Consider the following 15,549-nt stretch of genomic DNA (forward strand, 5'->3'; position numbering starts at 1 on the left):
CTAGGTTTCACGGATAATTTGTCAGACTTAAATTTACTACACAATTTCCTAAAGACTATTTTTTTTAAAGATTTTTATGTATTTATTTGACAGAGAGAGATCAAAAGTAAGCAGAGAGGCAGGCAGAGAAAGTGGAAGGGAAGCAGGCTCCCTGCTGAGCAGAGAGCCTGATGCGGGGCTTGATCCCAGAACCCTGGGATCATGACCTGAGCTGAAGGCAGAGGCTTAACCCACTGAGCCACCCAGGCGCCCCATTTCCTAAAGACTATTACCATTTATACTCTATGTGAACACGATCTTGTATACTTTTAAGTTCATTTCCAATTGTATTTCACCATTAAAAATAAAACAAATTAAAATTTTATTTTAAAATATAATTTATTGAATACCATAGTGAATTCAATACATTAAAAAACTTTTTCTTATCAGTATTGGCACATAATGAAGTTTTAAAGCACTGCTAAATTAACACTTCAAAAAATTTTATATTTTAAATCATGTTCCATAAAAAAAATAAAGCCTAGTAGTGTTACAAAATTATTAATTTATACCAACTCACATATCAAAATGTTAAAAAAAAATTCCACACTCAAACCATCTTCTAAGAAGTAAAAATTCAATCATATGTATTTTTAAAAAGGTTCTCATTAGAACAAAATACAAGAGGTATAAAATAGGCAAAAACTTGACACAGATTTGTTCTACTAGGAAATTCTGCAGGCTAACCAGATAAACTTTAGATATCACAAAAATCCATATTCCAAAGGAATAGAAGTTTATAATATTTTTTATGCTTAATCAAAGAAACATAACAAACCGTGAGTACTACACAATTTCTTTCCAATTCCAAAAGGTTGAGTAATTTGATTCAGGTAACTTGAATTTACAGAGTATCTTTCTACTAGGAAGCAAAAAGTGATTTATATTCAGTATTTTGATTTTATTTACATTATTCTAACCACCCTCCCTTTAGAATTGTCCTCTGAGGTAAAGAGAGCACTGAAAATAAAAATTTTTAACTGCAGACTTGGTTATTTGGCATCATTCAACTTTTCTCCTTATTAATGGGAAAACATAAACCCTTTCATACTAGTGCATTCCACTGGTCTGAAATGCAATTCCTGTGTTTTTGAAATCTCATTGGCTGAGATCAGGTCGAAATTCTAGAAACCAGGCTTACGTAAAATTAGTTCAAGTATTTTTTGGTCAAATGTAGAAATATAATGTTTGATTATACCTATGGGAGAAATTGAAAGAGCAAAGTAAAACGGGAAAGCTCAATTTGAGTATTTACTTTAAATGTACCATATTACCAAAACCTCTATGGTCACGAAACTAAAATCAATAAATGCCAATAGTGCATGGGTTAAAATTCTCTTCCTTCAAAAGTAAATCACAGATTCTACTAAGGTACTGCTAATCTAAAAATCTACAAACTGGAAGAAAATAGAGTGTATCAGAATACCAAGGTCTTTCACCAAAAAGCTCATATTTACCTTTGCTGACCTAAAGTGAAGTAAAAATCACCTATATTACTATTTGAGATTATTTAGTTCTTTGTTTGATAAACTACAAAATATTTATTGACACTTTCTAAAAAGTAATCAATTATTTTTTTGCAATAAGTAATAATACTATATATCTCATTCTTTTAAAGACAAGTTTAGGAAAAAAACAACTCTCTTCCCCTTCAAGTTATAGGTGGTGGGAGGATGAGAGGGGAAGAAATGACACAGCCTTTTAAAGCCAAACCTCCATCTCCCTCACCTTTTGTTCATTTTGATTTCCAAAACAAAATATTTCTGTACTTTACTGTAATTTCTCAAAATATTTTCAGCTAGGTTGCTAGAAGTGTTCTTTGAATACAAATAAAGTTGACACTGAGAATGGAGAAACCTGTGGAATTTCACTTTTTGTTTCTTATTTTCATTTAATCAATAAGATCTCAATAGCAAACTAGAATAAAGTTTTACCTCTGATAACTTATGGTTGGATAAAGTAGACTCTGTATCAAAGAACTAAGATTTCACATCTCTAGATGTAAAATTTTCTTTAATATTCTTCATAAAATGTGGTTGAGGCTTTTAAATATCATAAAGTTGGGATGAGTACAGATAATTTTACTAAAAAAACTGTATTTTGGCAAACATTTTATTGATATTATAAATGAAAATATAGTTGGAGCTTTAAAATGGCACTTAATCTGTTCTATCAGAGTCTGCCAAATAAATTAGATTCTTTGGAAAAAATCCAAACGTAGTATTATGGAGGCAAAATTAACTCTTACTTGACAGATACTTACCCGTCATTTTGCCATAAATCAAAGGACCCATAAATACACCAAGTGGAAAGAGGGGCAGACTGTCAGGGAGCTTCTCTATCTACAGCTTATTTAGCAAAAGTTAATGAAACAAAATTAAAAATCTAACTCCCTCAAATATTAAGTTTACTACAAACATCAAAGATTGAATCCATTTTTAAAAGGCATTAGCTTTATCTTTTTATCAGCTGAAATGGCCTTAGAATGAAAGATCACAGACTTATTCACAATCATGTACATTACTTAGAGAGAAATGCAAAATCCTGCTGCTGTTGAAATCACTCATCATTTGGGAATTTCTTAAAACAAAAGACAGTGGAAAGATAATTTGACCTCTGACTTCCAGGATAATATTCAAGGTCACACTGAGATTCAGCAAAGAATGAGAAAGATATTTTTCAAGTTGGAAGGTACCAGAGTGGTTAGTTGTTCTAACTTACTCATTTTGCAGATAGGAAAATTGAGATACAAGGGTTTTGAGCTAAAATAATTTACTCAGATTCTTGTATTATCAGTAAATTGGGACTAACCCAGTCTCCTATTTGTCTCCAATTCTTTCCTCTGAAGCACACTTTGCATATTAAATCATCCTTCATCAAAATATTAAAAGATTAACATTGGTTTCTTACAGGGGAAGGATGGGAATTAGGGAAAAAAAAGGTGGTGGTTGAGGGGGTGAGGAGAGACTGTTAGGGCTGCTGTACTCCCACAATGAGCCACACGTGTTAACACAGAAGTTGATAAATACTTTTTACAAATTTCAAGCCTGAACATCAACAGAACCAAATTTCAGAGATAAGAAATACCATGACAAAACTGAATGTTAGTGCAGAAATTTAAGCTACCTCTTCAAGAGAAACAGACCACTGAAAACTGCGGATTTCAGTTTCTGTGTCCTTTTAATGACTAGTTCTATATATTATGTTTCTTTACATCTGAAAAATATTTTAATATAATACATAGGCAGACTAAATTAATTTAGATTTTCAAGTTTAAAAAAGACTGGGACTTAAAAAAAACTTAAGCTATAAAAATATCCATTTATATATATTCCCCAATTATATTTTTCTAACCTCTGCAGTGAAAAGGTCCAAAATTTCATCACTGAACTGCTTTCTAACATGGTCTTAAGCAGTTATTTCTACAGAGCATAAAATTTGCATAATTCTTGACAGTAAAATCTGTTCAGAAACTCACTCTGACAGAAATACTTTTATCTATTACTAGGAGTTGAAAGAAACATTTCAGTAAGAAAGTATGGGGTGGGTCAAGACAGTTCTTTAGAAAAATATACTGTATATAACAGATCTTCAAAATTACACAGACCATATGCTTTTATTTAATGTGAAGGCACAACTTTAACATAGTTAAAAGCAAATGTGTTTCAATTATTTGATGTAATTGTCAGTACCAGCTCTTAAAAATATATATTTGCAAGCGTATCATTGAAGATTCATTAAGATTGTCAATTCAAAAGTCAATTTAAATAGTCAAACTATTCATAGAAAATCAACTGACACATTATTGCAGGTCTACATAATATTATTGTTGAACAATCTGTTCCCCAGCAGTCACAGGGTTTTCTTCATTTGTTGCATAGTCCAGATGGTCCATCACCTAGGCATAAATAAAAAATGTCAGGAAATGCAAAATTTCAACTTGCCCTCAATATTTACTAATTTGGCCAAAGGATTCCCACTTTTTTTATTTATTTATTTATTTATTTATTTATTTGAGAGAGAGACAGTGAGAGAGAGCATGAGAGGGGAGAAGGTCAGAGGGAGCAGACTCCCCATGGAGCAGGGAGCCTGATGCGGGACTCGATCCCAGGACTCTGGGATCATGACCCGAGCTGAAAGCAGTCGCTTAACCAACTGAGCCACCCAGGCGCCCGGATTCCCACTTTTTAGAAAAGACAGGGAGGGGACGCCTGGGTGGTTGAGTGGGTTAGGTGTCTGCCTGTGGCTCAGGTCATGATCCTGGGGTCCTGGGATGGAGCCCCACGTCTGACTCCCTGCTCTGTGGGGAGTCTGCTTCTCCCTCTCCAGCTCCTCCCACTCATGCTGGCTCTCTCTCAAATAAATAAGTAAATAAATCTTAAAGAGACAAGGGAGCACTCCATGGAACTGGGCATTCCCTTTACAGCAATGCACTGGTTTAATATCCACGTTCCTGAGGATATGGTCAGGGTGACATGAGAAGCCTAATCATTTGACTCAGGGTCAATCTGATAAACGCTTTCTCTGAATCTTCCACTATTTCTATTTCCCAATATGAACTGCCCTTCATGGCAGTGGAAACTCTACCACCAAAGGAAGATATTCCTGATGCTCATTCTAGGATGTGATTCCAGGCCGTGTTCACTATTCACTGTTAAAGGTGAAAAAACTAAAAATGACCCCACAAGTCATTGTGAGAATACCTGCTAGTTTGGGGACAGTGTAACCTGGTTGACACCTTAAACGGACTGTAAAATAATTTCAGAATGATACATGAAATTTTGGAAATACTGTGTAACAAATATTTCTACCAAAACCAAATAAATGGAAGGAACTTAAGGTCAAATGATCCTCTGAAAATAAAATCAAGAATACATTTGCTATAGACTACTCTAGAGGAATTACCAGTTAAACTTTTTTTAGTCACTTCAGCTCTGCTCATCCATAGTCCTGTATAAATTTTTTTACATTTGGGATGAAGGCAGAAGGAAGAAGAAACTGCTTACATGTTTTCATTGTGTTCTTCACATAAAATTACTTAGAAAAAAGTATCTACCTAATGTCTTTGTGAAGATTGTCAAAGATTTTTAGATGAGTGATTTTCAGTACTGTGATGCACATTTTTCCTTCTTTATCAAGAATTAGAAGAAAGACCAGCAAGATAAATGTTCCCATTTTTGTAAAGTGATTCTAAAAGCTTTAGTGTTTTTTGGAAAAGGAAGCAGACAGCGGGATCATACCCAAATGGGGTCTCTGACCTCGCCAGACAAGAATACCACAAGAGCTGAGGCTTTTAGCTGACAACTGTCCTAAGAAACGGAGACAGCTTATAAAGCCCAATCCTGCCAGGACTCTATGAGTCATCTCAAGTCCCCTCAAAATCAATTCTGAGGTCCTGTATTTGCCAAACATATCCCCAAGATTAAGATAGTTACATGTTTGTACCACTTTGGTGGGGAGGAGGAGACAAAAGCCCAGTTGAGACAGATTAACACATTTATCAAACACTTTCCCACACAAAACATATGAATGTTGTTGAAGAGTTGATTATAGTCACCATTTAAATGAGGGAGAGCATGGAAAAGCATGTAAGATATGTTTAGGTCCCTTTTCTTCTAGCAGTTTAGAAATTCTGGGTGTGAGAGGTTGGAGCTGTGGGGAAAGAGAATGGAGGCAGCCTCAGCAGAATGGATGGTGGGGAAAGCCTCTTGCCCTGGCACCTGTACCCTACTGAATTCACAGCTTCCACCCCCTAAGTTATCACATACCTTTTCTTTCCTAATCCTCAGGGACTTGACTTTTCTAATCCTCCGGGACCTCTCTTTCCTAATCCTCCAGGACTTCAGCCACTATAATCTAATCCCTAACCATAAATGTGAATGTAGTTGTTAAAAAAAAAAAAAACTTTCAAAATCAACTTATTAAGAAGATCTATACTCTGTATTTACATTTCTTTACTGACTTTTCTTTTTTTTTTAAAGATTTTATTTATTTATTTGACAGACAGTTCACAAGTAGGCAGAGAAGCAGGCAGAGAGAGGAGGAAGCAGGCTCCCTGCTGAGCAGAGAGCCCGATGTGGGACTTGATCCCAGGACCCTGGGATCATGACCTGAGCCGAAGGCAGAGGCTTTAACCCACTGAGCCACCCAGGCGGCCCTCTTTACTGACTTTTCAAGAAAAGCAATACAGAAACATGAAGTGCAACCTTGGACTAGGTTTTTAAAAACGTAACAAAATTAATATAGATAATAAAATTGACTGGCAAAATTGGTATAGTTTTTTTATAACATTTGTAAATAAGCAAGCTCAGTTTGGAAAGATGTCCTCTGATACTGGGTTGGCTTGCCTGGCATTTTCTGATAGTTCTGCTTATTTATAATTGGACCAATCTCCAGAAACACTCTATTAAAACTCTCATTAAAGGGGAGTAACTGGAGAGTTGTTGATATTAAAGCAGCGTTGTTCTAAGTATCTCTGTATTCTGACTTGTCAGTTACAGCTTGTGACTTCTAAAAATAATTAGAAGCACTAGTGACATTTAACAGAGACAAACCCACTGTTTACTGGCTATCAACAAACTGAACACTTACTTCCTACCCAGAGTAAAATAGCCCACTGGAGGTTGTTACATAAATCTAACTCCTCTGATTTAGTATTAGAAACAAACAAAAAAATCCCCTAAAATGATGATGTCTCCTAGTTGTTCTTTATGCCAAAGTAATTAGGCTACTGCTTGATTTTTCTCTCTAGAGAAGAAACATCTTTATTTATTCTACAGTAATCAGAACTTAAGACTTTGGGTAGAATCATATGGAACTGAGTATCATAGCTCCTGAAGCAGTCAAGAAAAAAAGTTCATAGCAAGTAATAGTGTTAGTAGCTTTAAGTTATAGAATATACAACTAGGATTTCCAAATCAGTACTATTTCAGTGAAATCCTATAGAAATATTACTTCTTTTGATCAGAAAAATTCATGGAAAGGGCTGAAAGACTAAATAAAATACTAAAGTTCTTTCACAAAGTCTCTATGTTTCAGCAACAAATGGGGTATAATTTCCCCTTTGAAAAAAGCATAAAAAGGCTATCAGGGCTAAACCATGACATTTAAAAAGTGTTTAGTGCAAAGGCCTGCTACCACTATTCTTGCATTCACTCCAATACCAGGCATTGGAATGAACCAAATGATGAGCAGCATAAACAAGTGTGCCATCACCTTAGATTCTGGTTTTATTTTGTATTATCTGTTTTATATTTGATTTATCAAATAGTAGCAAAAACTTTTGGCACTTGCGAAAAAAATGATTATATATAAAGACTGTAAAGACACAAGTCTGGTTTAATGCTTTAAAAGGGCCTCACTTTTACAAACCTTGTAATAATTTTGGTAATTCTATGAGGGCTACTAAAACACAAGCTTATCCACATACACACAGAAGTGACTAAAGGTCAGTGGATTAAGGACTGAACATTAAAGTTGCTTTGCATGAAAAATTTCCCTAACATTAACTGAGAATTTATAGTACATAAAACACTGTTATCAGCACTGTAGGTTCCTAATACCTAGAAGATAACAACTTACTGAGGGAGGCAGACATAAATGTCTACACTACAAGGCAGATGTTATTAGTAAGTATTAAAAGTACAAAGTCCGGGGCGCCTGGGTGGCTCAGTGGGTTAAGCCTCTGCCTTCGGCTCAGGTCATGATCTCAGGGTCCTGGGATCGAGCCCCACATCAGGTTCTCTGCTCAACAGGGAGCCTGCTTCCCCTCCTCTCTCTCTCTCTGCCTGCCTCTCTGCCTACTTGTGATCTCTCTCTCTCTCTCTGTCAAATAAATAAATAAATACTCTTAAAAAAAAAAAAAAAAGTACAAAGTCCATAAAAAATATGGGGAAAGGTGAACCTAATTTCAACTGAAGAACTCTTAGATATCTGCTTGGAGAAGGAAGATTCTGAGTTGGGAATAATATAAGGCATATTTTGGAAACAGTCTGGCAATACTATGAACATAATGGAGGCAGGGGAAAGGAGGGAAAAGGTTATAACACATTACCCTGAGAGATGAGATGAATGAGAATGGCCTGAGGCCAGACTCCAGGCCGTCCTTACACTGGGTTGATACCTAGTCTCCCTCTCCTTTACCACACTTGTTGAGGTTCCAAGTTACACTTTCAAAGCCTCAGCCTAGACTTACCTGATCTCATCCCCCTGCCCTACCAAGCCCTGTGGTAACCCACCACTATTAATTACAGATTCTAACTGCCTATAGATCCAACCTCATTTTATGGATGAGGAGACAGAGTCTTTTTTTTTTTTTTTAAGATTTTATTTATTTATTTGACAGAGAGAGATCACAAGTAGGCAGAGAGAGAGAGTGAGAGAGAGAGAGGAGGAAGCAGGCTTCCTGCCGAGCAAAGAGTCCGATGCGGGACTCGATCCCAGGACTATGGGATCATGACCTGAGCCAAAGGCAGAGGCTTAACCCACTGAGCCACCCAAGCGCCCGAGGAGACAGTCTTAACAGACCAAGTGACTTGCCAGAACGGATTCCAAAGCCTAAAAGATACTATCTCCCACAAATGGCAACATTAGAGCTAAATTGATTTTTTGACTTTGAAGATTGGACAGAAGCAATGAGATTTCCTTTTTCACAGTAACAGGGGAATAATTTTGTGAAGGCATTACATTCTATGACTTCTGAAAATGCTAATTTTCTTTAAAAAAAAAAAAATCTCTCCTGGCAGTAGTTTATAATATTCTGCAACTAACTTGCCTTAAATTTCAGCATGTGTCTGTTCTTCATGTTTTAAAAAATCTAGTGTACAGTGGGAAAATGGCTGCATTTAACAGATTTTTTCCCCCTGAGGCTTGTGATGGCTATCAAATCTTTCTGCAAATAAGTTAAAAAAATCAGATTTAACAAAGACCTGAAGTTTTAATATTCAAACTGGGAAAATGGAAACCTAGTTAATGAACTGAAAAATAACAACCACGCCAACAAACCAAAACAAAAAACCCTGATTCCTATAAATAATAGCAAATGCACAGTGTTTATGATGTGCCACGCACCATTCTAAGCAATTTGCATATTCTACAACAACCCTCTGAAATAGGATGATGATTATTCCTTTTTACATTAAAAGAAACTGAGGCACCAAGATGCCAGTAACTTGCCTAAGGTTATGTGGCTAATAACAAAACAAGACTTAAACTTAGGCAGTATGGTACCAGACGGCACACTTTTTATTACTAGGTGTTATTTTATATTTTGAATGTCTTTACCTAATAAAATTATGAGACCACACTACAAAAGTGAGAAGTGTATAACTAAAGTTGTCTTAACTTTTCAGATATTTTAAAATGAATTCTTACCATCAATTGCTTTATTTAGTATCCTTCTCCAGTTTTCATTTCCTGCTGTTACTCAACATTACAGTCATCCTAAACTTCATTTAGTTTTTTTTTTTTTTAATATTTTATTTATTTATTTGACAGACAGAGATCACAAGTAGGCAGAGAGGCAGGCAGGCAGAGAGAGAAGGAGGGGAAGCAGGCTCCCTGCTGAGCAGAGAGCCCGATGCGGGGCTCGATCTCAGGACCCTAGAACCACGACCTGAGCCGAAGGCATAGGCTTTAACCCACTGAGCCACCCAGGTGCCCCTTCATTTAGTTCTTATATGTGCCATGATCTCTTTCCTCTGAGCATTTCAAGACATGGTTCCCTCCATATGGAACACATGGCTCAATCTTAAAGTTTCAACATAAATTTAACATTCTTTATGAAGACTTGCCTAAGGGGTGCCTGGGTGTTTCAGTTAGTTAAGTGTCTGTTAAGTGCCAGGTCATGATTCTGGCTCAGTAGGAAGTCTCCTTCTGCTTCCACCTCTGCCCCTCCTCCCATTCATTTCTCTCTCAAATAAATAAAAACCTTTTTTTTTTTTTAAGTTTTTGGTTGGTTTGTTTGTTTTTTGGTAAAGATTTTATTTATTTATTTGACAGAAAGAGATCACAAGTAGGCAGAGAGGCAGGGGAAAGCAGGCTCCCCACAAAGCAGAGCCCAATGTGGGGCTTGATCCCAGGACCCCGAGATCATGACCTGAGCCGAAGGCAGAGGCTTAACCCACTGAGCCACCCAGGTGCCCCTCAAATAAATAAAAATCTTAAACAAACAAACAAAAAAAAGCAGTCTTCCCTAAATCACCTTTGATTGTCACAAAATGACAAGCACTGGGTGTCCTGTTGCTAGCTTTCATGGCACCCTACCATAACTAATAAATACATTTATCACACTTTGTCAGTGACTATCTGCATCCTCCACTTGCCTCTAACTTTCAAGAGGCCGTGAGAGTAAGCCTTTTCTCAACATCTTTTATCAACAGCACCTAAAATAGCACCTGGCTCACAGAACTGCTCAACTAACATTTGCTAAATGAAGAAATACAACACTATTTTAAGAAAATGATTGTGAAGAGTACTTTTTGGGATGTGACTTTCAAAGGTGTGTTGTAGAACACACTTTAATTTTTAAAAATCTAAAATAAATAAAAAACTCTATGTTGGTGTCCTTTTCATATAAAAGTTATGAGCTATCTTACTCATTTAGTTAAGAGCCTTGTAGCCATACTTCTTTGTGCACAATATGTAAGTTGAGACAATGGCACTGTGAGGTAGACAGAGCAGGTATTATTATTTTAACCAAATTTCAAAGGAATTACAAGATTTACCCAAAAGAATTCTAGACAGTGCTTCTTCCAAACATAACTTTGTATGTTTATCATCTCTTGTTAAATAAAGATGATGCTACAGACCAACCATCCAAGATGGATGTGAACTTTGAACTGCTTATCTACTAACAGAATTGCAGGCATCCACCCAAAGTACTTCTGTTTTTGTTCACGTGACCACTAACATGCATGTACGAGGGCAGATGGAGGAAGGTAGTTTGTTGTAATAGGGCAAAGCAGAGCTAACTGCCTCATGAAGGGATCGATGCCACAGCCCTGACCTTTAACAGGCTGGAGTTTCCCAATGCTCTTTAATTTCAATGGAAACAAATTTAACTGGAATATCAAGAACATTCAGGAAAAGAAAGGGTTTTAACTTCAATGAAGAAAAAACTCAAACACCAAAGATTCTGCTATCACGATTTTCTCTGTTCCAGGGAAGTCAGTCTTGATCCATTTAAATCTGAAATAGGTACCCTATTTAATTTAGGTAGACCCAATTAGGTGCTGAAGAGAGTGCATGCTTTTTTTTTTTTTTTTTTTAAAGATTTTATTTATTTATTTGACAGTGAGATCCGAAGTAGGCAGAGACACAGGGGAGGGGAAGCAGGCTCCCTCCCGAGCAGAGAGCCTGACACGGGGCTTGATCCCAGGACCCCGGGACCACGACCCGAGCTGAAGGCAGAGGCCTCAACCCACTGAGCCACCCAGGTGCCCCGAGAGTACATGCTTTTTATCTGCAAAACCTCAGGACTCTTACTATAAAGAGCAGCAGTCTCTCAGACTTGACACAGTATTATTTTTTGTGAAATCTGTTTGTGTGTGGATTTGAAAACTCATGTTGAAATGCTATTCTGGTTTTCCCTGATGCCCTCCCACTGCTTCTTGGTAGCTTTGGCTTGAATCACCAGGGTTTTGGCATCAGACCACCGTAGGGATGAGAACTGCTGAGCAGCTGGTGGACAGTGAGGTGGTAATGGTGGAAAAAACCTGGGACGTCCTGACAGATCCAAGGAAACTCTAGGGCACATAAAAGCTGTGCTATATATAGGTGGGTCCCAGCTGAAGTTAGTCAGTGAATTATGTCATAGCTTGGTAACTGAGATAGAAGCACATACCTGATAGCTGCTACCTTTCCAGAACTTTTTCATTTCCTTACGTCTCCAGGCAACAACTGAGGCAGTAAGAAGTGTGCAAGGAACTAAATAGAGGAGGGCAGGCTGCCCCTTCTTCATCAGCACCAGAACAACAAATGTGAGTATCATGCCAACAGCATAGGCTGTAAGAAGAACACCAATTATCAGTCATTTCTACATGTTACTTGCTGCTTTCCAATGACCACTTGCCACTTCCCAATGGCACACGGAAGAATGAGGCACAAACAAGTCAGCTTCAGGAGAATGGAAGCAGAGGGGCGGCAGCTGACTTTAGACCTGCAGCTACCAAAGTGGATTCTGACTCCTTTACTGAAGTGGTGTTTTCAAATATTTCTGAGAACAATTTTTGCCCTATGACTTTTTCCCTTATTTTGTTATTTTCCTAGACAGCCATTAGCAGAGACATACCTCATTGTTTTTGAAAGTTTGGAAACTGGTTAGTGTTTCAATTATAATTACCCTAATCATTAATCGTTGACAAAGACAATAGTTCAAGAAATCTCCATTAACTGTCACCATTAAGGATAATGAGTTGTTTCTTGCACATTTTAGATAACTAAAATTTGTACCTGTAGGTACCAAAATTTCCTTTGGAAAATCTTCATTCTGATTATATACTTCCTGGACTTCTTCAACAAGGGCACACAAAACATCATCTGATCTCTCCTTAATGACTCAGCGTCTCACCATGAACACAGGATCTCAGAACAGAGCCTTTATAGATAGCTCAGTTTACCTCCTGGTTTTAAGGACGGGCAAGGCAATGGAGGACCAGGGAAGTTAAGTGAACTGCTGAAGTTATACAGCACAATTGACAGAGCCCTCTTACCTGCCTTTGCATTGAGTGTTCTTGTACTCTATCACACTGACTGGTGCTGGACTTTAATACATCCATGCCCTCTGATAATACCATTCTCAGTAGCCTTGAACTGCTTTTCTTATTTCCTTATAGTTTTTTTTTTTTCTTTTTATCAGCTTTTCATTCACTTAGCTGTTCTTTCTTGCTGTCAGGTTCCTATTCCTAATAATAACCTTCTCTCCTACTAGTATACACTTTTAATTTACTGCATTTTACTCCACTGTGGAATTGAAAACTTTGCCAGAACAGTACCTAAATGGCTCTGGAGCAAGCCACTTACCTAAGAGTAAAGAACTCTGGTGTATGGACTTTGAGATATCTGTTTGATATGTTTAGAAGTAAAGTATTTTTTGGCTTGCTTCCTATTCTCAGTAAGAGAAATAGAGGGATAAATGACAATTATTTCTGCTGTCCCAGGTGAGATGTTATTGTGTCATAAATTCATTTATATAAATACATTGTCATTCATATAGTATTTTAAGAAAATCTAGTATTATATAATTTATTGACTAGTCACGTGCCAGATGCTCTAATAAGCATTTAAGATAGAAAATCCAATTATTTTCTTTCACATATAATTTTTTAAACCTCAAAACCGTATGCTATAGGTAGTAAAATATTCCTTTTGATGGGAAAACTTAGTAATTAATGCTGAAGAATCAGAGTCCAGGACTCCATACTTTTAGACCTCGACCTTTTCCTACAGACAGTACAATTCAACATAATAGGAAGACAAAACAAAAATTTACCAATTGTGGAGGAAACATAGTATATAGAAGAAGAACCAGTCTGAACATCAAATCTTCTACAATATGCAACCAACAGGCCTAAAAAAAAAAAAAAAAAAACCCACCAAACACATTACTTTCTTAAAACAGTAACAGCAATGCAAATTCAACTATTAACTATGGCAACAGTACATGCTGCCTTGTATTTAACACTCATTTTCACACCGTGAGAACATTAAGGTACCTCAAATTCTGGACAAAATTTTATATATATTTTTTAACTTAATGCCATTTCTAAACATTTTCCCAAACCATTTAACAGTGTTTAAAAGCATGATTTTTTTTAGCTGCTTAATATTCCACAACATGGAGAAAATTTTTTATATTTCTGTGGTTATATCTCCTCTTTCATTTATGATTTGATGAATTTGGGCTCTTTTTTTTTTCTTGGTTTGTCTAGTTGAAGGTTTGTCATTTTTGTTTATGTCTCTATTTATTTAAAGATTTTATTTATTAATTTACTTGTGAAAGAGAGAGAGCGCGAAAGTGCACATGAGCATGATGAGCAGGGGGAGGGGCAGAAGGAGAGACAGGCTCTCGCTGAGCCAGGAGCCCCATTCAGGACTAGATCCCAGGACTCTGGGATCATAACCTGAGCCAAAAGCAGACGCTTAACCATCTGAGCCACCCAGGCGTCCCTATTTATTATTATTTTTTAAAGATTTTATTTATTTGACAGAGACACAGCGAGAGAGAGAACACAGGCAGGGGAAGTAGGAGAGGGAGAAACAGGCCTCCCGCTAAGCAGGGAGCCCGATGCGGGGCTAGATCTGACCTGAGCCAAAGGCAGACACCTAATGACTGAGCCAACCAGGTGCCCCTTGTTTATCTTTTTAAAAAACAACTCTGGGGCACCTGGGTGGCTCAGGCAGTTAAGCATCTCTCTTCAACTCAGGTTATGATCCCAGAGTCCTGGGATCAAGCCCCAAGTTAGCTCCCTGCTCAGCAGGGAGTCTGCTTCTCCCTCTCTCTCTGCTCTTTCCCCCCTCTTCTCCCGTGTTCTCTCTCTCTCAAATAAATTTTTAAAAATCTATATATAAAATAAAATAACCAACTCTTGGTTTTATTCATCTTTTCTACTGTTCTCCTGTTCTCCATTTCTGCTGAATCCTATTTCCCTCTTTCTGCTAACTTTGGGCTTAGTTTGTTCTTCCTTTTCCAGTTCCTTACATATAAAGTTAGGGTACTTCTCTGCTTTTCTATTTTCTTGATATATGTGCTTATCACTATAAACGCCCCTCTTGGAACTCCTTTTGCTGCATCCTGTAAGTGTTTGGATATTGTTTCTCTTTTCATTCTTGTCAAAATATTTTTAAATTTCTATTTTAATTTTTTCTTTGATGCACTGGTTGTTCAAAACTATTTTGTTTAATTTCTATGTATTTGTGAATTTCCCAGTTTTCTTCCTGTTATTGATTTCTAGTTTCATACCACTGTGGTCAGAAAATATACTTGGTATGTAATTTCGATCTTCTTAAATTTGCTAAGATTTGCTCTGTGGCCTAACCCGTGATCTATCCTAGAAAATGAACTAAGAGAGTTGCTACACTGGACTTTGCCATGCCAACTCACAAGGCAAAGCTGTTGGCTTTTCTCTCTCTGCCTGGCTTTACTATGTAAATGAAAGGGCTTTTGCAGATGAGCCCATACTTTTTACCCCTTCACAGGCAGTTAGTACAAAGAGACTGTAAGAAAAGTGAAGAAGGACAAACTCTCGGCTGATTAAGAAAGACTAGTAAATACTTCTAGGCTATATTATTCCTGGGCTGGGATTAAGTTTATCCTATAGGTAGCCCAATGAGAATAATGCAACTGTCAGAGAAGATATGCTATATGCTGTATTCATAATTTCCTACAAGCTGGCATTCTATTATGTTTCTTCTCTTGATCATGACTTTGCCTGGTAATCATAAACCACTTTTCCTAACACATAACTATTATTTTAAAATAGAAGTCATAGAAAGTGCAATACATTTAGTATT

The 15,549-nt window shown here is 37.0% G+C and overlaps 1 protein-coding gene across 2 annotated transcripts in view; it reads right to left on the minus strand.

The window, feature by feature from the left end:
• Positions 1-3,636: 3,636 nt before the first annotated feature.
• SPPL2A (signal peptide peptidase like 2A) overlaps positions 3,637-15,549 on the minus strand; it is a 50,199-nt gene continuing 38,286 nt past the window's right edge. For both annotated transcript variants that reach the window (XM_080807888.1, XM_080807889.1), the window contains 3 exons: positions 13,529-13,606; positions 11,882-12,042; positions 3,637-3,937 (listed from right to left, as the gene is read on the minus strand). In XM_080807888.1, the coding sequence (XP_080664014.1) occupies positions 3,863-3,937; positions 11,882-12,042; positions 13,529-13,606 (314 nt within the window). In that variant the 3' untranslated portion in view covers positions 3,637-3,862. The remainder of the gene's footprint in view (positions 3,938-11,881; positions 12,043-13,528; positions 13,607-15,549) is intronic.

The sequence above is a fragment of the Martes martes genome (assembly GCF_963455335.1).
Source record: "Martes martes genome assembly, chromosome: 7".
Taxonomy (NCBI): Eukaryota; Metazoa; Chordata; class Mammalia; order Carnivora; family Mustelidae; genus Martes; species Martes martes.